Genomic DNA, 21946 nt, shown 5'->3' on the forward strand with positions numbered 1-21946 from the left:
TTATACTACATTAAAAACAGGAAAAATACTACAGTGTGGAATTGTCATTTTTGCTTTAGTAAGGTTACGTTCGCCAATGGTAATTTTCCCATCTAGTGCAGTTTCACAGCCTTCAGTCATTTCGTCCTTTTGAAAGTGGGTAACATTATTACCCACTTTAAAAGTAGGAATTTCGCCGAGGAATGGAAAATCCCAATATTCGAAATAGTAAAATTACCAAATATTGTATTTTCCATTTTGGACCCTGTATTATTTCTGCATTTAATATAGTATTTGTGCCATGGATTCTTAAAAGTAAAATTCCTATCTTTGGGAAAATTCTGTTTGGACTTTTTACAGTATACTGAGTCTGGAATGGGCACGTTACACGATACGTTATAACGTACCCATTCTGGACTCAGCTATAGGGAGAGTCCAGAATAAGTGGTTTCTGAACGTCGACGTATCATTCTGTCTTTGTCTCTCCCATTGATGTCCCATAAGACAGACGCGTTGCTATCAACGCGTCGACCGTCGACGTTCAGAAACCCGTATTCTGGACTCTCCTATAAAGTCGACCATAAAAGATGAACATAAAAGTATGGGTTATTATAAATTAAGCGATGGTATTTTCTAATACTTTTTAATGAAATATTTCTTACCGGGATATACTTCCAATGTACGAAGTTAGTTCACATTCACGTCCATCTTGAATAACTAATAAATTTTTTTAATATTTATCAAAATTGTTATAGTAACAGGAAATAAATTAGAAAATGTTCAACATTTTATTTTTTAAATATATATTTCATATATACTATACACGTAATATATTATAGAAATATTTACAGTAATAAATAAAAATAATTAAGTCGATCGCATGAGCGAGAATTAGTGAATGATAGTCAGTCAGAGCAAAAACCATTGATCTGAATTTGTGAGGTAAGAACGATGGTTTATCTGAAAGGCAATACGAATTATTTAAATTTTCTTTATCAGAAATAAATTCTTTTAATTATGGTAACAAACAAAATTATTATTGAAATGTAATTTTTAAATATACCTATTTGACGTTCCTTTAAAAAAGTTTTAAGTAATATTTATTATAATTATTAATTTCATTATTCAAAAGTAAAAATATTTTTGATAATAATGAAATTGTCAATATTTAATTTTCCGCGGTTACTGTCTAACGAAAAAAATTATATACTCACATGTGAGAAAAATTCGCATTCGATAATCTCATTGAATGTGTTTAAGCGCCCAACAAATCATCGTCACTGTCTGATTGACAGACAGTAGTTGGTTCACAATTGTCTAATAATAAGCGTGCTTCTTCAGTAGTATTAATCTGCAATTAGCAATAATTATATTGATACATAATTCTACTAAAAATTAGATCTTGAAACGAAAATACACAAGTATTTGGTGAAAAATAAAAAACTAATAAAGTGCACGTATCAATTAAAATTTATTAATTTGGCATCATTAATTAATTTTTACGAAATCATAAAAAACAAAATCTTAAAATAAAACTAAAATATAATGGATTGTATTAGTTTTACAAAAATAAAGTTTAATGTAGTGAAAGAAAAATTCAAGTGATATGCATTGCAAATATCTCTTGAATGAACAAAAATTAAAATAATTTAAAAAACTATCACGGTTGTTTTTTCATTTTTTTAAGAGAAATGAAAACAAAAAAAATAAACAGTAATCTACTGAATTACTTAGCAACGAACATGCCGACGCAATTATAAGTAATTATAAAACAAAACAGTCTGCATTCTCTCTTAATTCGGTTTTTCATTTTAAACCTTTCAATGGATTATCTAATCTGATTAGAAAAACATCGTATAAATTATAAAGTTACAAAAATTATGTGAATGCAGAACTATTACACAAAAGTTACAAAAGCAATATAAATCTAAAATTTTAACGTAAGACAATGAAATTGTGCGAAAACTTAATCCAATTAATAACAGACATTAACTTAAAGTCTCTAGTCCTGAAACAAATAGAAGTTACATCTATTAACGAAATAATGCAACATGAAAATTAAAGAAATACTGTCACGCTATGTGACTATATAACAAAATTAAACGATTTCAAGTGCTTGGAAAAACAATCACAGCTCAAATTTTCCACCACCGAAAGCATAATTATACTATGGGGGTTTTCGGCAAACACTGGCATGCTACTGCCAGTAAAAAATATCCCAATCAGCATGAATATTTCTTTAGAATATTTATGCTGATTGGGCTATTTATTACTGGCAGTAGCTTGCCAGTGTTTGCCGAAAACGACCTATAATGAAATTTGGAATTTCCATGCAGATGATTCGTTGTTTTTTTTTTAACAAAAAATTGAATGACTGATAATAATATATACTAAGAAATACGAAGCAGTCTTGGATAAATAAAGAATATTTATAATTTTAGCATCAAAAAATAAATTATCTTTTAGGGTTGATCGTTTTTTATATTATATAAATTATAATTCTCGAGTTTTTGTGCATTTTTTTTATAAAGTATTCTTTAAATATCGTAATTATAAAAATCTTTTTCTTAAAACTACATATTTGTAACAAATACTGTGAATAATACAAGCATAGCCTTTTCTTTTTTTGTGTCGATGAGATGCAAATATAATACTTTTAAGTAACTCTATTTTTTTTTACTTCTTTCCTTTGTATTTATACTTTAAAAAGAAATATCGGTACGAAATAATTAAAAATTTCTACCACGTACCCTACAATACTTGACACGATCATTGCTCGAAGATGAACATGGACTCGTAACAAAGCGAGAACATCGAGCACGTCTGGATGGATCTCGCAGATACATTACTATCACGACAATTATCACAACTCCAGTGATTAAAGATACTAAAAATACACCTGCCAAAAAAATAAAACAATAATATTAATATTATTATTTTTCATTTCTGTGATTTCATGAATAAAAATTAAAATCAATAAGAATTGCATGTTTTTCAGATGTTGTAGAAACCCTGTAAGTAAAAATAAAAAAAAATATTTACCATTACTTGATGCAATTTCTGCTTTCTTTTCCGCATCTTTGGTATCACTAGGAGGAATTGGTTTCTTTGGTGAAGTTGAATTATCCGACGCGGATGTACAAACCAAACTAGTTTGCCATTCAAATTGTAAATGACATGATTCTGAAGATTTCTGTATGAGAACATTTTTGAACATTTTGTAATTGAAATTTTTTAAATTTAATTAAAATTGTTCTAAAATTAAATTAATAATAATTTAATTAACATTAAATAAATATAAAGGTCAAAAATAAATTTTTAAATTGACCTTCGTAATTATTCATTAATCAAAATTTTTTTCATTTTTTCTGTAAATATTCTAAAAATATTTTTAAAATAAATTACAATAGGTAATAAGAATGATAATTTAATTTAAAAACTTACCGAAATTAAAACTGGTGATCCAACATTGGCAGTTGAATTGCATACAAATGTAATGTCAGATTTAAATGTATCTGAAAATTAGTTTATTTAACTTTAATTAAAAAATTATTATTTTTAACTGAAGAAAAATATTATTTTATTTTTTATTATTGATTCCAAAAATCATACAATTAGTTTCCTTTTAGTTTTTCTTCTAAATTAAGCAGAATAAATAAAATCGAAAAAATTCAAATTTAGATATTAGAAATTGAGATTTTGTGTTTGTAACAAAACAAGTGTTTTATTTCGCACTTTCAATAATCGAAAAAATCTCAACTTTTAATATCAAAAAACTCGAATTTTAATGTAATAATACCTAGTGTTTTAAAAAAAACGTTAAATATTTATATCTGTCAATTGATTAATGATTAAAATGACTATTAAAAATATTACAACGAAAACGAAAAATTACCATTTAGACATTTTGTTCCTTTTGAAAATTCAAGTTTCACTGAATCTTTTGGATAATCGTAAATAACGTTTATTGAAGTTCCCAATCCATTGTTTCCTTCGCATATTGTAGAGCCATTACACAAATTTTTTTCTCCGCAAATGCTTATACTGTAGTTTTTATTATCATTATAAATCTGAGAAAAATACAAATAAATGGTTACAGAAATAAATTTAAATAACAAATTATATGCAAATATAATGTAAATAAAATAAAAAATTAAACTTACACGGAATGTTTGATCTCGTAGTACGGAAAAATCAAATGTACGCAAAAATGGATTACTAATTGTGCAATTATCATAGAAGTTACCAACAACTGTTTCGCAAACATTAATTGTAGTCCATTTGAACAAATACGTACAATCTGTATATTTGTCAAATTGTGGAGAACTCTGAAATAAATTTTTAAAAAATACATACAAATTATTTTAAAATGATAATTATAATTATCGAAATTTCCCTTAGATTATAAAAATAATTTTATAAAATTTCCTTGAAATAACTTTAAATTAGTTAAAAATGACAAAGAGAACATAAATAAGACAATACATATTCAACTTTTGATTAAAGAGTAAAATTATTTTTAAGAATTTTAACAAAATACCTTTTTTGTAAAATAGTCGCATTTGAATGTTATATTCGTTGAAATAGTATTGTTATTTTTTTCTGGACAAACAGCACCGAATTTGTAATGTAAAATTACACTTTCATTTTTATAAACAATGGGATTTTCTCCTGGATTTCCTAAACTCTATTTTAAAATAGATATAAAAAAATAACATTATATAGAAAAAAGTAAAGAGTGAGAAAAACATTTAAACTAGATAATTATGTTCATAGCATGAACATTTTTGCTTCCTCATAGAGAAAAAATTAATTTAAAAAATATTTTTTAATACATTCAAACCAAAAAAAAATCGTGACATACATACATATACACATATATGCATTAGAACATTTGCTTGATAAAAATTAGTTGATATTTAACCTTTTTTTAAAAAAAAAAAATCAAAAATCGTTACGACTATCAACCTTCCTCTATAAGGAAGCAAAATTAAAAATAAATGTTTATAATAAAAATTTTTGTAAACTTGCAGTTTCTTTGAGGTTTCTTCCATCTCCATCACGTTGAATTTTACAAACTGTTTTTCCTTGACAAGATTTAAAATTAGCTGGAGAAGTGAGAGGATTACACACATTTATATGAAACTCCAAATCATTACTTTTGACAATATAGTTTTCTTTTGTGAGAATTAAAGGACTCAAATCAATTTTTCCTTTTTTTGTTATCACGCCACAATTGACCTGTAGATAAATAATTTTGTACTTTTCAATTAATAAATAAATAATTTTTTACTTTATTAATAAAAAAAATGAAATCAATTAACTTTAAAATCATAAATTAATTATTATATTTAAATTTTTCTTATTATAAATAATTGTCTGAAAATTATTTAAAAACCTGTTTATTTTCTACGAGTTTTTTTGGTGGTTCTTCTTTTTTTATCGACAAAATGTCAGGTTTATTTTCAATTGATTCTTTCGTTCTTGTGACCACTTTATGTTCTTCAAATGAACCTTTACACGCTAATGGTGTTTTCCATTCTATATGATAATCACATGTACCATTCACATATTTCGGATGCGAATCCTAAAAATAATTTTTGTAATTAAATATATATTGTCAAATAGTTACATTAATTTAAATATTCTTTGGAAAAATTGAAACAAATGGACTAAATACATCCTCTACAATTTATTTTCACTCACTGATTTGATAAAATAAAAAGCAAAAAAGAAAAATGAAATATTTTACCTCAGCATAATGATCACAAATAAAATTTATAATGGTTTTATAATGATTTGATCCTTCACTGCACATGCCACCTTCATCATATACAAGTTGTAAGTGTCCATCTTCTACTATCGAAAGAGGTTTCTCCTTCCAAACTTCACCCAAACTCTCACCACTGAAATAAAATAAATAATTTATTTATTTACAATAAATTTTAATTTTTGAATTATTTAATTAAAAGACTGCAGATTTATAAATAAGATAAAATTATTTTTTTCTGTTATAAATTTTTAATTTTTTTAAAATGATATTTTGTAATTAAAAATTTTTTTTTGCTTACCTCTCTCTGAGTGCATTAGAATTTACAAGACAGGAGCCAGCTTTATTTATGCACGAAACTCCATATCCAAAAATCAAAGAATGACATACATTTAAAAGTATCTTTGAAGAATTTTGTACGGGAATTTCATAATTATCAGAATATTTCGTCAATTTTGACAGATCATACTTAAAACCAGTGCTATCAATCACTGAGCAATTTGTAATCGTTTGTTCTCCACAAGCCAAACTCGTTTTCCAATGAATATCAATTTCACATTGATTTTCTTTCTGCAATAATTAATTTATAAATGACTTCAAAATTTTAGAAATCTAAACTTTGTTTTCAATTTTAAACGTGAAGAAACATAGATTTTGGATTTCTATTAAATATTTTTTTTGAAATAAAAGTATAAGCAAACAAAACAAAAATAATTTATCTATTTAAAAAAAAAAAACTACATACCTTTAGATAAAATAAACTATTTTGTTATATTTCTGGTTTGTTCTTTAGTAATAAAAAAAATTAAAAATTAAAAATCTAAATCACTTAGTAAACTGCAATTATTTCCCAAAATAAAATAGACAAAGAGGCCCCTTTTCAGGCGAACATCCACGTATTATTTTTTAAATCTCTACTTGTCAAAATTAAGACGAAAATTTTTTAAATTGACAAAGTAATATAAAAACATAGAAAATTTTGTAAATCTTACATGTGGAATGACAATAGGATTGGAGTGATATTCTTCGGCTTTATAATCGCATTGCATTTTTACTAATGTCGTGTAATTAGCAGAATCATTGCATTTGTCACCAGTAAATTGAAACAATATTTGATAAGCTTCAATTTTCAATTCAGGCGGATATTTTCCTGGAAAAAAGAATAAATAAAAATTACGAGTAAAGCCCTTTTCGAAATTCACCATTCAATTAAACTTTTACTATAATAATTACCACAAAATTTAAATGAATAAATGTACATTTAGTTTATTAAATTTTTATAGATAATTGAAATTTTTTATTTATATAATTACCTAAACCAATTTCGTTCCCATGTTTTGTTAAACAAAGACCATAATCATTTTTTCCATTGCATGTCTTTTGCAATGGACTGCATAATTGCAAATAAATTACTTCATCAGAGTTACTTGTTGTAATCTTATAATCAATATTCTTACTTAAAATATTAGTAAAATTAAATTTTTTCATTTGTTTCTCATTTTCATTTATAAGGCAGATATTTTCTTTCTTTTTTATCTATAAATAAAAGCAAAAATCATTACAAACACATTATTAATATTAATTATTTTACTAAACATTATTAATTACTGTTAACACCAAATAATAATAATAATATAATAAATGTTACTAAAATTTAAACTATAATTATGAATTATTTATTTATTTTATTTACTATAAACTCTATAAACTAAATTTACAAATATAACCTTAAAAAATTTAATAAAATAAAAACATATTTCAAAAATCAGAATTAATATTCAAATAAAAATTATATTATTTATTTGTATTAAAAAACGACATTATGATATGCTGAGTGAGAAAAGGGAAGGAATATCAAAGCTTTTTAAATATATTTACATGACAAATAGAAATCATTTTTCTTTCATAGTAACTGAAATTAAAAATAAAAAATCAATATTTACCTCATTATTCGTAGCTCTTGAAACTGATGTTAATAATAAAAGGAAAACGCAAATGCAAAAGATTTTAATAGTGAGCTTCATGTTCCTTGTCCTAAAGTTCTTCTAAAAGGACCGAACAAACTTTCCAGTCATAACAAAAGATAGTTGGCACCTGCAACAATGGCAAACATAAAACAAATGCCGGTAAAAGTTCCGAGAATTCCGTATTATCGTTTAACCGCGAATAAGTCACAGGCATAAAACCACAAATTATTTATTGTTTCACACAAACACTTTTATTGGTAAATAAAAGAAAAGTTTCGAAAATTATTTTTGTCAGTGCGTAAATACGTTTAATCACAATATTACTGATAAAAAGATAATTAATTATTATCAGGTACGTAATCTAAGGTGAATAATCAAAAAATCGTTTTGATAAACATAAAGCACGCAACATAAAGCACGATGAATTTTTGGTCTGCTATTTTCTCTTGTATCTTGAATATTATTGGACGATTGAAGATGGTTGTCTAAACTCTAATGTGCTGATTGGTTGAAGAAGAGAAATTGCGCAGAAGTAAAGAAAACGAGTTTCATATTCCTAACCTTATATTCTGTTTACAAAACAAAAAGCAATATCCGAATTTTTTAAAATATTTTTGACGTGTTTATTTATTTAACAACAGAAAAGAGACAATAATAAAAAACTATGGAAATTTCAACAATGGAGGATGCATTCACGATATTAAAACCATTGTGTGACAATTTGTTAAATTATCCAAATATTGAAAATACTATTGGAGTTACAAAAGTTGTAGAAAAATGTTCAAATGCAGTATTGCAAAATTTAGTGGAATATGTTATGATTCCTGTTACAATGCATTTGTTTAATAAGGATATAAGGTAATAATTATTTAATAATATTTTGTTTGTTTTTTTAATACACATTCAAAATAAATAAGAAAAATTTATTTTGCAGTAAAGACATAAAACAACATTTATTGGAGACAATGAGAATAGTAATTTCGAAAACAAGAATTCTGAAAATAGAAATTTTAAATCATTATTTCGTTTGTATTATTAGTCAAATTTTTACTCCTACAAAGACTGAGATGCGTAAGTATCAGAAAACTATAGAAGATTATTAATTTAAATTAATAAAAATTTTACTGTTTTTTGCTTTATACTTTATATTTATTGAAAGAATTATTTTTTCATAATAAAAAATATTTTAATTATAATTAACGTGTTTAATTTATGAAAATGTAAAGTATTTTTTTGTTAATGTTAATTATCCTGGTAATTTTTCTTTTCCAGTAACTTCTTTCCATGAAGAGTTAAAGGAAAGTACAATTTTGTGTATGAAATGTTTAATAGAACGTTGTACAACTGATGTTTTGGAATTATTTTATACACCGAAAAATGTACCTAAATTAAGTAATGGAGTATTTTTATGCATTTTAATTGCAAGAACTGAAAAATCAAAATCTCTAAGGTAAAATTTTTTTTCGCTTTATTTTAAAATATTTTTTTAAAGCTATTTACACTTTTTTAAAATGATTAATTAATTAACTACGTAATATAATATAATCTGGTCATTTTTATTACGATTCAAATTGTATTAGTTTTGATGATAAAAATTGCTTTTAATTTTCTCCTAAATACTTTTTTTAAAAATATATATTTAAACAATTATATTACAAAATTATAATTTCTTACATAATTTTTACTCTAAAAAGTATTTTTACGCTATTTAAAATCTTAAAGTAATAAATACTTTAACTAATTTGGATTAAAGAAAACTTTTTCTTGATAATTTATTACTAAATTTTAACTAGTTCACAATAAAACTTCATTCACTAATTAAAATTGGTTATGAATTTTACTAATTCAGTTTTAAAGATTAAAATATATAAATTTTGAAGCCTTTTTAGTTAAGTGAAAAAATAATTTGATTCAAGTAAAAAAAATATATTAATTTTTATTTTTGAAAACAATGTTTAAAATATTTATTGTAAACGACTATTTTTCAGAATTGCCGCTATAGAAACATTAATGTCTCTGTTACAAATACATGACGCATCAGATGATAAAGATGTAGTTTTTCGCTCGCAAGTGGCAGATTCAGTAATGGTCATTTTACCAGGCGTTTCAAGTGGATTATTAGAAGTTGCCACTGGTAGTGATGTTCAAGGACACAAACTTACCCTGGTAGTGATAAATTTTTTCAACATAATTTATTCTTCTCGAAAAATCAAATTAAAACAATATTATTTTTTACAGATTGCAATCAGATCTTGGAGTAGAATTATTGCACTAGTGATGGAGGATTCCATAGAATTGGAAATGGAACCACTTTTGGATACAATTTGTAAAAAGAATGAAATTTCCACCACACAATTTCAGAAATCTTTGAAATTCCAAAAATCAGAAGATATGAAAAAATATATAGAATCCGCTAAGAGAACACCAGAATGGTTTCAATTCGCAAGTGATAAGCTGAATATTCTTATGAACGAATTGAATAATCTAGCGTCTCATTCTCATTTCAAAGTACGAAAAGAATTAGCTGTGGGAATTAGTTTATTACTCACGAAATGTCCGAGGTAATTTGATAAAAATATTAATTAAAAAAATAGTATTTTATGTTACTTTCCAACTCTTTTTATACTTTACTCTTTTATGTTTTCTGTTAGAGATTCTTTTTTGTCAATTTTATTACTTTATATAATTGAATTATTCTAGAAACATGAAACCATCATTTTCGAAATTAATAGAAATCTTAATAACATTGTCTGAGGATGAATCTGAAGATGTTGCGGAAATAGCTAAATTTGGATTAAATTCTATAAGTTCTAAATGTTCCCAAGAAAAGGGGATGAAGTCTTTGGTTGAATTGTTCGAAGATAATTTTTACAAGTTACTCACAACGCTTCCTAGAATTATGAGAACAGCTGGTTAGAAATTATTTCCGTTTAATGTATTAAAAAAATAATTTATTATTAATTAATTTGAGAAGAAAGTAATATTTTTTTTATTGTTTCTTTCGATAAAAATAGAAAAGTTCCTTTTTGCCATTTTTCAGATGACTCGATGCAGCTTTCTTATTTGAATCAATTAGCTGCATATTTACGATTGCTGGGAAAACAAAGATTACCTCAAGTTATGTTGTCATCTGTTCATTTGCAAAGATTGATTCTTGCGTTAGTTTACGTCACCGAAATTGAATGCAGTGGAATTTCAATTTTAGAAGATTTCTCGACAAAACGTAAGGAAGAAAAATAAATAAAAATTTTTTTCACGTACAAATATACGTTTTGAATTTTTTATAATTTTTTTTTATAATAATAATAAAAAATTATTAATATATTAATATAAAATTTTGAGAAATATAAATACAACAAAATTTTTTGATGCAATTAAATTTTAAAAAATTGAAAATTTTATAATCTTAATAGAATATTAATATTCTTCTTCCTGAAAGAAATATTTATGATAATTTTTAATTTATAGAAATCTAAAAAATTAAGTTGAACTTTTTCGATGTTTGAGAAGGATAGAAAAAAAGGTGAACTAAAAATTAAATTGTTTTGTCTATTCGAAATTATGTATTATAAATTAAAACGAAAATAAAAAATGGAAGATAAATAAGTGCCTCCTTGTTATAGTGTTAATTTTTTTAGAAGATTAATATAAAGTATCTATGTAATAGAAATTTTTTTTATTGTTTTCATATTTTTATTTATTTTTTCAGATGTTGATGATATTCACTATTCAAATAGTCAGTCGTGGAGACAGTTTAAATTCATCAACAGTTCATCTGCTGAAAAGAAACTTATGGTCATTTGTGAATTGCTGGGTGAACTTGGCGATTTTGAAATTTTAGTTGATACAATTTTGAAATTGATGTTTGATATGCCACAATATATAAAAGAATTAACTTTGTTACTCAACTGGATAGTCCAAGGTATTTTGAATTTATTATTTATTACTTATATTAATTTTTTTTTAATTTCTAAAACTCGATTTTTTATTTCACATATATTTTTTAAAATGGAAATTTTTTCAGATCCAGATCCAAATCCAGAAAAAATGTTACTTTATAGGCAAATAATTGATCAGTATATAACTTCAGATTTTTGGTACTTGCCATTAGAAGTCTCGAAAGATACTAATTTACGAGAAGTACAAAGTAATCTCATACAATGTTGTTTACTAGTCGAGGGTTTAGGAAATATAGCGGAAATTTTAAAGAAAGATTATGATGAGTTTTTGCTCAAAACTCTTTATTTCGTTCTGGAACGTGCAGGTATTTTTTTTTACATTTCTTTCACATACTAATTTTTTCAAAATATTTAATGATTTTTTTGAAAACAAAAATAATGTAGGAAGTGGGCACAGTTTGTTAAGAACAGTGGGACTTGAGGCACTAGAAAAAATAACAAAATCACAATACAATTCGATTGGGGAACTTTTGAGAAAAAATGTCGATTACATTTCATATCATGTTACATTGAAATTGCGCCGAGTGAAAAGAAATCCTGGGGTTCTTGATGTTCTTGGAGTGGTGATGGAATTCAGTACAATGGACTTTTTGCCATGTTTAAAAGAAATTGTCAACGATGTTCTCAGACAGTCGAATGTAAAAATACAAAAAGACAATATTGACTCGTTTTTAAGAGTTTTTTACACGTTTACAAAATGTGTGAAGAGATTAACATTAGGAGATGAAATAAAATTAAAGGAGGAAAACGATTTAAATAATAATCCTAAAGAAAGAATCATTCATGAATTAATAGAATACAAAAAATTGAAGGAATTGACAAATCTCGAGAATATTGATGATGAAAATGAAAAACCAGTCAGCATTGAAGAAATCGAAGAAGAAATGAAGAGTTCTGCTTATGATTATGTTGAAGAAGGTATTATTTAACATAATTAGATTTCATTAATTATTATTTGTTGTGACTGAATATTTAATTAAAAATTGGTTAAATTAAATATTGCCTTTTCTTTTAATAAAAAAAATTTTTTATATGTTTTAGAAAAAAAAGAAGAAAAAATTCCAGAATATGTGAAAATGATAGAAGAGGTAATGAGACGTTGTTTACATTTTTTGCCAAGCAAAGATTTGACAATTTCAACACGAGCTATTACAACTTTAAATGAAGGATTTTTTATATTAGCAAATTGGGAAAATCAACTTTTACCAATTGTTCATGAAACGTGGCATCCATTGGTTGAACGATTCCGCGATCCAAATCCAATTGTTATCAATCGAGCTTGGCAACTTTTTATGACTCTCGCGCATGTCTCGAAAGATTTTATTCGAGCCAGAACTTTAAAGTGAGTTGATAATTAGTGGACGAATTAAAGAATTTTCAACTTGTTTTCTATGTAGAACTCAACTCATTAAAAACTCAAGAATTCATATTTAAAAATTATTTTCGATAAAATTTAAGATTTTCTGTTTTAGAAAAGTATTGCCGTCATTATCAGAATTTTTAAGCAAGTCGTCTAAAGAAAGTTATAAAAAGGACTCGGGCAGTATGTATAAATTTACACAAATGTTTAAACTACAAAAGGAACTACTCATGCAATTGGGTCAAGTAGCGAAAGATTTACAATTGCAAGAGCGACAATTGTGGGAAATTCTTGGAATTTGCGAATCGTATTTGAGTTCTTTGCAAAATAAATTTTTACAGGTAAATTAAATAATTTTATCAAGTTGAATTTAATTGGCAATATTAAATTGATGTAAATTTAATAATAAACAGGCTATTATTTAGTTGAATTAAATTTAATTATGGTAATTAATTATAAGTAAATATTAATTTAATTAAGTTAATATCAGTTACATAACATTTCAGGAAAGTTGTGTGACTTTGTATCAGGAAATTGCGGATTATAATAGTGATATCGTTTGGACTAAGTGTCTCGCAATGTGGAATAAACATGTGGATCGAATGGAAACCAATTCTTTTGAAGCGTGGTACAAGAAGGTAAGACTAATTTATTGTGACTTTCAGTCATATTAATTTAATTAAATTTAAAGTCAGCTCTTGAATTTACTGAGAGTTAATTCTTTTATAAAAATTAAATTTTATTTCATTTTGACTTTCATACTTTTTTACATTAACAATTTATTCTAACATTTTGATATTTTGTAAGTAAAATTCTCTTTTTTTATTAATTACAGATTGATCAATTGGAAACGCAAAATGAGTATCAGAGAAATCTTCAAACAATTTTGAAATATATAAAACAGAAAAATATTCTTTAAAAGGTAAATTGTTTATTAAACTAATATATTCGTTATGTAGTTTTTTACTTTTATTTCATTAGGTTTTGTACTTTTTCATAACCGCAGCATAAAATATATTTTGATATAATATATTATTAGTGTCTCAGCATATTAAATAATAACAATAACTAACCTTCAATATATATCAATTTTATAATTTTAATACTGAACTATTTTACAATTTTAATGTAAAAATATGAATCATTAAGCATATAAAATATGCACTCTATAAAATCACAACAATCACATAAACTTAATTTCATTAATTTAAACATTTTTTTTAATATTTTAATTGTTTTAGAAAATTTGAATTTGTATAATTTTTTTAAAATTATGTTAAAATGTGATACAGTAACTTTAAAACTGGTGAAAATTGGAAACATTTTTTTTCTATTACTTCTATGTATTTTAGTTTAAATACTTAATTAAAAATAATAAATTTTCTTTCCTATACTTAAAATTTATATTTAATAAGAAGTATAACAAATTTTAATAAAATTTGTTTAATTATGAATTCTAAGAACATGCAGAATGTTTCCTGAAGAGTATCATTATTTCTTTAAAATTAGTCGACAATCATCTTTGGTCAAAATATAATGGAATGACATTTAAAAGTTTTTTTTGGGGGATTTTCGCGCGCAAACTTAATTTTTCTGAGAAAATATTTTTCATAGAAGGAAAGAAGGATTCTGTTTAGCCAGTCCCTCCAACCACTTCCAATATGTGTAGCTCATCAGTTATCATAATATGTATAACATTGGAGCCAATGTTGTCACGTCTCCAGTCTTACTTAAACCAGTCTGAGCTAAACAGCTCTGAACGTGGCTCCCTAAAATATGTGAATTCTCAAATTAATTTAAAAAATTTAAATATGATGATTTGTAGTTAAAGTGAACTTTTTGTTATCTGCGTTTAAATGTGTAATCGGTAAGTGTAAAAAAAATTATTTTTATTTATTAATTTTTTTTAAATTTCGAGTCCCAAAAATAATTTTTGAAAATTCAATTCTATTAGAATATCGGAAATCCTCCAGTAAGAAATTATTTATCTATTATAATTCATTATCAAATAAAATCATTTAATAATAACAATTTAGGTATTATTATTAATTATTTATTTTTGTATTATCCTCTTAAAAAAATGTTTTTATTTTTTTGTTTTACATTATTTTTTTACACTAATTATATATAAAAAGATATATATCATTTTTTTATCTGTACTTCTCTTTCTCGTAAATTATTATTCGAACCAGATAAAAATAGAGCCGCGAAACATATTTATTTCATTGTATGTATTCTGGAGCGTGAATGTATTTATTTGTGATGTTTTTTTTTTAAAGTTTTGCGACTGAATGTGATTTGATATTCAGTGTGTGTGTGTGTTTGATACCGAGAAGCGTGACGTCATTTATCGATGATTAAAATTCAGGAGAAGAATTTTGGAACATTCTTTTTATTATTTTTGTTCTTCCATTAGAGATTAATTTATTTTTATTACTAAATATTTGTTTACGCTACTTCTATATAAGTTATTCGATTATATTTCGGACAAAATCGTTGATGTCTAATTTAAAAAATTTATGCTATTTTGCATGAAACATTCTGCACGTTTTTAGAATACATAATGAAAAAAATTTTATTATAATTTTTATTATTTCTTAGTAAATATAAATATTGTAAACAGAAAAGATTTGGCAAACTGTCACTTTTTGTTTATTTAACAGAAAATGTTTTAAAAAACAGAAATTAAAATAAAAAAATTATAGAAAAAAATAATATTACAGTTTTACGATTTTTGTTAATGTTTATTGTTTATAAAATTATAATATAATAATAACAAGAAAAGTAAATATGGGTATATCATTATAAAAATATTTTTTTTTATAAAATCAAAATTAAAATACTTGATAATATCTGAAAGTTCTTTATAATCAGTTGATAATAATTATAGATATAGGTTATTGAATTTGAAACATTTAAATCTTTTTTTAGAACTTTTAAGGCTAAAAGAATTTCTATTGGATAAAAAAACGATAGACTAAAACGGATGTTACTGATAGTTAAACATAAATGTTTTTCACATTTGCTCAGAGATAATAATAATTTGTCACTTTGAAATTGCGGATACACAGATAAAAATCCAATGTCCACTTAATAATAACAAATGATAATAATAGAATTATTCTAAATAAATTATATATAATTATAATACATATAAATACATATAATTTTTACAAATCTTTGACCAAAAATTTTTTCTCTTTTATACAATGTGACCTAACACAAGCTCCATGGTAAGAAATACGCACTCAACAACATGAAACCTGTTTGCGCATTATCTCCCAACATACGATCACACAAAATGAATAAAAGTTTTGAGATACCCCTTTTGAGAATACAACAAGAGTTCTCTCCAAAAAATGTGACTCTTTTTTATAGGACCACTATCCTCAGACCCATTATCACATGAGGTATCCACAGAGAGTTCTTTACAAGAAAAAATTTTTATTTTCATATTACCATCATAAAAGTAGTTAGCTTTCAGTATTTTGTTTCTAAATCAAAGAAAAATAAATAATTTTAATTTATAGTTAAATTTTTTGTTATTTTTATTTTATTATATTATTACTTGATCCAATTCTTTTACGCATCTTTGATATGACTGGGAAGAGGTGATTTCTGGTGGTTCAATTATCCGATAATAATTATTGTATGAAACAATTATAAAATTGTGGGAATTTTTTTTTATAAATAATTTAATTTTTAAAAATTACTTAATTACTATTAATAATCTTCAATATCTAATATTTTTGAATTTAGATGAAATTGCAAATCAACTTCTAATGACAGATAGTTTTGAATTTTAGAATTGTATTGCATAGAAGCGAAATTGTTTTAAATAAATACAATATTACGCTCAATTATTTTTTCCACAATATGAATAATAATTTTTGAATAAATTGTTTTACATCAAATTAATTTATAGTAAGTTAGTATTTTATTTATTAAATTATTACGTTATTGTATAATGCTAATTAAAATTTTTTTTGTTACAGATGAATATCTAGTCCTGAATTTTTATTCGAAAAAAAAACAGTCATAATAATGCAACAATTGTGGAAGATTATTGAGTTACTTTTAATTTTGAAAGTAACAATTATTTACTGTAATAATTGCCAAATGCTAAATTATAATCATAAATGTCAATGTTCTCCTCTCAAATCAGAAGGATATAATTTAAATTGTTCTATTAATTCGACAAGAAATGAAATAGACATCAGAATTGAATATTTTCCTGAGGAAATCTTCAGAATATTTTGTCAAAATAATGACAATTTATTATACTTCGATCACAATATAAGTTCCATTGTGAAAAATACGAAAAATATATCAATATTAGATTTACATAATTGTCATTTCGAGGACATTAAAATAAAAAATATCGCTTCATTGTTGGGAGTCGAAAATTTTGAGACTCTTCAAATTTTCAACGATAAAAGAACGACTTTTGGGACATTGCACAAAAATCAGATTCATGATTTACCGAATTTGAAAAAACTAGAAATATCTGATACTCGTTGTAATAGTTTAGACGAAGATTTATTGGAATTCATACCAAATATTACAACATTAATTCTCAGAAATGATCAAATAAAATCGATTCCAAAAAATTTCTTTCAATTTACTCCTAAATTGAAAATTATTGAATTCGAAAGTAATAAACTTAAAATGTTCGAAAACGGGACATTTAGTAATCTGAAGGATTTATTATTTCTTAGTCTCTGGCAAAATGACTTAACGAATTTGAATAGTCATATTTTTGACGAATTGAATTCTATAGTAGAAATTAATCTTTCCTCCAATAAATTGATAACGTTACCAGACGGCATTTTTCACAAGAATTTCAATTTAAAAATAATCAATCTCTCGCGCAATTTGTTGCAAAATTTACCGGCTAATATATTTTATGGATTAAACAAATTGGAAAGTCTTGAATTAAGTGATAATAAAATTGAAAATTTAAATGACAAACATTTTGATTCTTGCATCAATTTGAAATACTTGAATATCAATAACAACAATATCGTTACAATATCAAAGTATGTATAATTCATTATTTATTATTAATAAATATATATTTCATATTTTATTAAATACCTTTTAATTACCATTTTCTTAAAATTTTATATTTCATTGTAAATAAAATTATAAAATAAATATTGTAAATTAGTACCTATTATAATTTTACAATTTTTGAAAAAAAATAAATAACTTCTTTCTTTCACAGGTTCACATTTTCAAAACTTGCAAATTTAGAAACCTTATTTATGAACAAGAATAAAATAATAAACATTGATAAAGAAGCATTCAACGCTTTGCAACACTTGAAGAAAACGTATTTTGCTTTCAATAATTTAACTACAATGTCTGTAATAGAATACGACAGCAAATCCTTATTCAATAAATGTAAAGAATTAGAACTACTGGATTTATCGTACAATAAAATACAATTGTTGTGTGACGACTGGACCAGATTTCCTGGACATCATTTCAACTTTCTCAATCTCTCTCATAACGATATAAGTTCCTTGACGGTAAGTTTCAATTTTTACTTTCAACAAAATTGTATTAAAAAAAAGAAATGACTTGAACAAATCTATAATAATTTCATCTCAATTTTTGCAGGTGGATGATTTAGATATTAAAAATCAAAAAGATTTTACCGTAGACTTATCTTATAACAAGATAACGACTGTCGATCTGAATGATCCATTTAATGAGAACTTTGAAAAACGTTTCAATGAGGAATATCGAAGCACAGTTGTGTTATTACTGAATAATAATCCAATTAAGTGTGACTGTGCTTTGTACGACTTTTTACGATATTTGGATGGTTCAATGATGAATGTGCGAGATACATTAAAAATAAACACTGGACCAATGAAGTGTTCCGATTCGAAAAAATACGAGGATATTTTATTGTCGGAATTGAATTCCAAGAGTTTCGAGTGCATTCCGCCGATGGAGGAAATTAACGATTTTGAAATGTGTCCTCAAGAATGTGATCAGTGGACGAGACCGTCAGACAAAACATTTATTTTCAATTGTTCTTACAGAAATCTCAATCAAGCTCCAGAAAGTTTGTGCTCATTAAAAAGCAAGGGATATGTCAAAGAACTTGACCTCACTGGGAATAATATAACAATTATTCCAAACCTTCAACAAACTGGTTACAATAATTTATCGAGGCTCACATTGTCACATAATCAAATTTCAACCATTTCCACAAATATACTTCTTAACGTTACACTTCAGGTGAATTATTATTACTATTATTCATTTTAATTACTTTATTTTTTCACTATTAAAATTTTGTTATTTTGAGTAAATAGATATATAGATTTTTCAAATAATTAGATTATCGGATTCATTTTTTAATAAAAAATTTGCATTTTCTACAAAAATTATTTCATGACAAACTAAAAAAAATGCAAATATATTTTCAATTAAAAACGATTGTAATTCATTTAGAATTCATTAAATATTTAAATTATTTAAAAATAGCGGATTTATTATGGCGAAGGATTTATAATTTGGGAGCATATAATAAATTATAAAATATTTTAAATTTTATCTGCAATATTGGACCCACCATTATAAATTAAAATTTTTAATCAGCGACTCATAAAAATTTCAAATAAATTTGAACAATTTTTCAAATTGCAAATATATTCTGAAATAAGGAATCATTTTTTGCAATTTAAAAAAACTTCACACTTTACAAATTTTTTTAGACTAATAATAGCAAAAATACGAAAAAATAATATTAAAAGCGGAATACAGAAATTTTTCTGGGGCAAAAATAAATAAAATAAGACTGCATTTTCTGACGAAACAAATTTTGTTTATTACAGAAATTGGAACTTGACAACAATCAGCTAACATCAATAAAACCGGAGGCAATTGAGGAATTGAAATTATCGGTGAAAAGGATAAAACTTGGAAATAATCCATGGCAATGTGATTGCGGTGCAAAGAGTTTGCATAATTTCACCAGTGCAAAAAATACCACGGTCGAAGATGAAAGGAATATAATTTGCAAGAATTTTAACAGAATGCTGACAAAAATCACAATTGACGAGTTGTGTCCATCGAATCTCGAATTAATTGTCACTGCAAGTGTATTTATTGCAATTTTAGGACTGAGTTTCGGTCTCATTGCTGCATTTTACTATCGTTATCAGCAGGAGATCAAAATCTGGCTTTACGCGAAGAATCTTTGTCTGTGGTTCGTCACCGAGGAAGAATTGGACAAGAACAAGCCGTACGACGCATTCATAAGTTATTCCCACAAGGACGAAGAATTTGTCATCAATGAACTTATGGCGAATCTGGAGAAAGGACCGAGATCCTTTAAGCTCTGCGTTCACTTCAGGGATTGGCTTGCAGGCGAATGGATTCCATTTCAAATCGCAAGGTCCATCAGGGACTCGAGGAGGACAATTGTCGTGGTCTCGCCGAATTTCATTCAAAGTGAGTGGGGCAAATTGGAATTTCGCACTGCTCATAAAGAAGCTCTAACCGAGGGAAGGGCGCGAATTATCGTTATCCTGTACGGTGATATCGGACCTGTTGATAAATTGGAACCAGACCTGCAATCGTATTTGACTATGAACACTTATGTGCAGTGGGGCGATCCGTGGTTCTGGAATAAACTTCGTTATGCATTGCCCCACAAATCGGACGCAGTTTACAACCCATCGAAATACAAGAATTTCAACAAGGCGCATACTGTTGTTCCGTTGAATTTCAAAAAACTTGAGGTTGAAAAATTTCCCGAAAGTGGCTTGGCACCACTAAATGGAAATGCAAAAATAGTCATCGACATGAGTGACGATGAGTGTAATAAATTAAATACCCGGTTCTAAATTTTACTGTTTTCAGTATAAGGAAAAATCAAATGACTTTTTTATTAACAGAATTTTTATATACAACAATTTTGATTTAACGTAATTTCTAATGAATTAAAATTCTTATTTTACGTGATAATTGTAAATATGTAGATAATAGGCGGCCAGTAGACAGAATTAAATTTTTATATTTTCTTAATGTCTACTTGTCTGGAAATATCAGTCCGTTAGCCGAATAACTCGCTAGATTGCTACTGGCTTGACCATTTTTAGGTCATTAGAAGAAGCACTGTTTTTAGTTGTACATGAAATGAAATAGCGTTTAATTTTTTTTACTTTTCGCTAATTAATGTAAATATTAGTATTTGTATATGAAAATAATATAGCTAAGTAAAATACTTTTAAAAATAAACTTTAGTTTTTAATGAAATTTTCTTCGATACATTCAGAAAAATGAGTTATTTGGCCAACAGCCTGACTTATCTCGGCCTGTACATACAAGTTAAAATACTCGACTTATGGCCATCGAACCATAATAATATTTTTATAAAAATGAGACTGATATATAAATGTGTAGATATTAATTAGGTATATTTTTACTATTTTACATAAAACATGTGATATATACATAAATGTTAATATTTCATTAAAAATACTTGTAAAGTAAATTGTTTCATTTTTATCTTTTAAATTTACAAAATAGAAAAAGCAAGAAAAATACACAAATATATATATTTCTGTATTTTTCTATCTCATACACCTTGTTTGCAAATCAAGTTTTTTCAAACAGATCTTTATGATAAATCTAAAATTCATAAAGCAAACTTGCAAAAAGCTTCCCACATAGCACGACTTCTTGCTGTGAGGTTACTGTAAGGATATCTGTAGGGTTTGTAAGGTTACCGTGTAAGTCTGCAGTAAACTTGAGGTGATCTTAAAACTTCCGCCTTACAGTAAGCTTACACAGTAAAGCTAAGGTAAGCTTACACAGTAAGGTCGTGGTAAGTTTACGTGGTAAGATTGTGGTAAGCTTACACGGTAAGGTAGTTGTAAGCTTTCAG

General features: G+C 25.5%; 3 protein-coding genes across 4 annotated transcripts; 2 read left to right on the top strand and 1 right to left on the bottom strand.

Moving 5' to 3' along the window:
• Window positions 1–765: 765 nt before the first annotated feature.
• Window positions 766–8106, bottom strand: LOC127290431 (cation-independent mannose-6-phosphate receptor). Of its 2 annotated transcripts, XM_051318974.1 has the most exons (15): window positions 7693–8106; window positions 7063–7285; window positions 6742–6899; window positions 6051–6319; window positions 5732–5885; window positions 5378–5566; window positions 5011–5220; window positions 4520–4666; window positions 4143–4307; window positions 3875–4049; window positions 3424–3494; window positions 3022–3172; window positions 2730–2878; window positions 1194–1330; window positions 766–939 (listed from the first exon to the last, which is right to left on the bottom strand). In XM_051318974.1, exons 1-14 carry the CDS (start codon window positions 7771–7773, stop codon window positions 1235–1237), a joined length of 2238 nt encoding a protein of 745 aa, XP_051174931.1. In that variant the 5' UTR covers window positions 7774–8106; the 3' UTR covers window positions 766–939; window positions 1194–1234. The 2 variants fall into 2 exon arrangements, with proteins under 2 accessions (XP_051174931.1, XP_051174932.1); XM_051318975.1 differs by lacking the exons at window positions 766–939; window positions 1194–1330 and adding an exon at window positions 1432–1987.
• Window positions 8107–8136: 30 nt separating this feature from the next.
• LOC127290428 (TELO2-interacting protein 1 homolog) lies at window positions 8137–14065 on the top strand. Its single transcript, XM_051318971.1, has 15 exons — window positions 8137–8261; window positions 8358–8574; window positions 8651–8787; window positions 8989–9166; window positions 9705–9882; window positions 9955–10277; window positions 10417–10628; window positions 10757–10939; window positions 11426–11638; window positions 11741–11980; window positions 12060–12593; window positions 12717–13017; window positions 13148–13376; window positions 13542–13673; window positions 13871–14065. Exons 2-15 carry the CDS (start codon window positions 8381–8383, stop codon window positions 13952–13954), a joined length of 3138 nt encoding a protein of 1045 aa, XP_051174928.1. The 5' UTR covers window positions 8137–8261; window positions 8358–8380; the 3' UTR covers window positions 13955–14065.
• Window positions 14066–14553: 488 nt separating this feature from the next.
• On the top strand, window positions 14554–21553 carry LOC127290430 (protein toll-like). Its single transcript, XM_051318973.1, has 5 exons — window positions 14554–14902; window positions 17031–18074; window positions 18263–18569; window positions 18661–19290; window positions 19890–21553. The coding sequence occupies exons 2-5, from the start codon at window positions 17080–17082 to the stop codon at window positions 20901–20903; spliced, it is 2946 nt and encodes a 981-aa protein (XP_051174930.1). The 5' UTR covers window positions 14554–14902; window positions 17031–17079; the 3' UTR covers window positions 20904–21553.
• The last annotated feature ends 393 nt before the right edge of the window (window positions 21554–21946 follow it).

This window comes from Leptopilina boulardi, unplaced genomic scaffold (genome assembly GCF_019393585.1).
Source record: "Leptopilina boulardi isolate dan_hultmark-lab unplaced genomic scaffold, ZJU_Lbou_2.1 LbouV2_64, whole genome shotgun sequence".
Classification (NCBI taxonomy): domain Eukaryota; kingdom Metazoa; phylum Arthropoda; class Insecta; order Hymenoptera; family Figitidae; genus Leptopilina; species Leptopilina boulardi.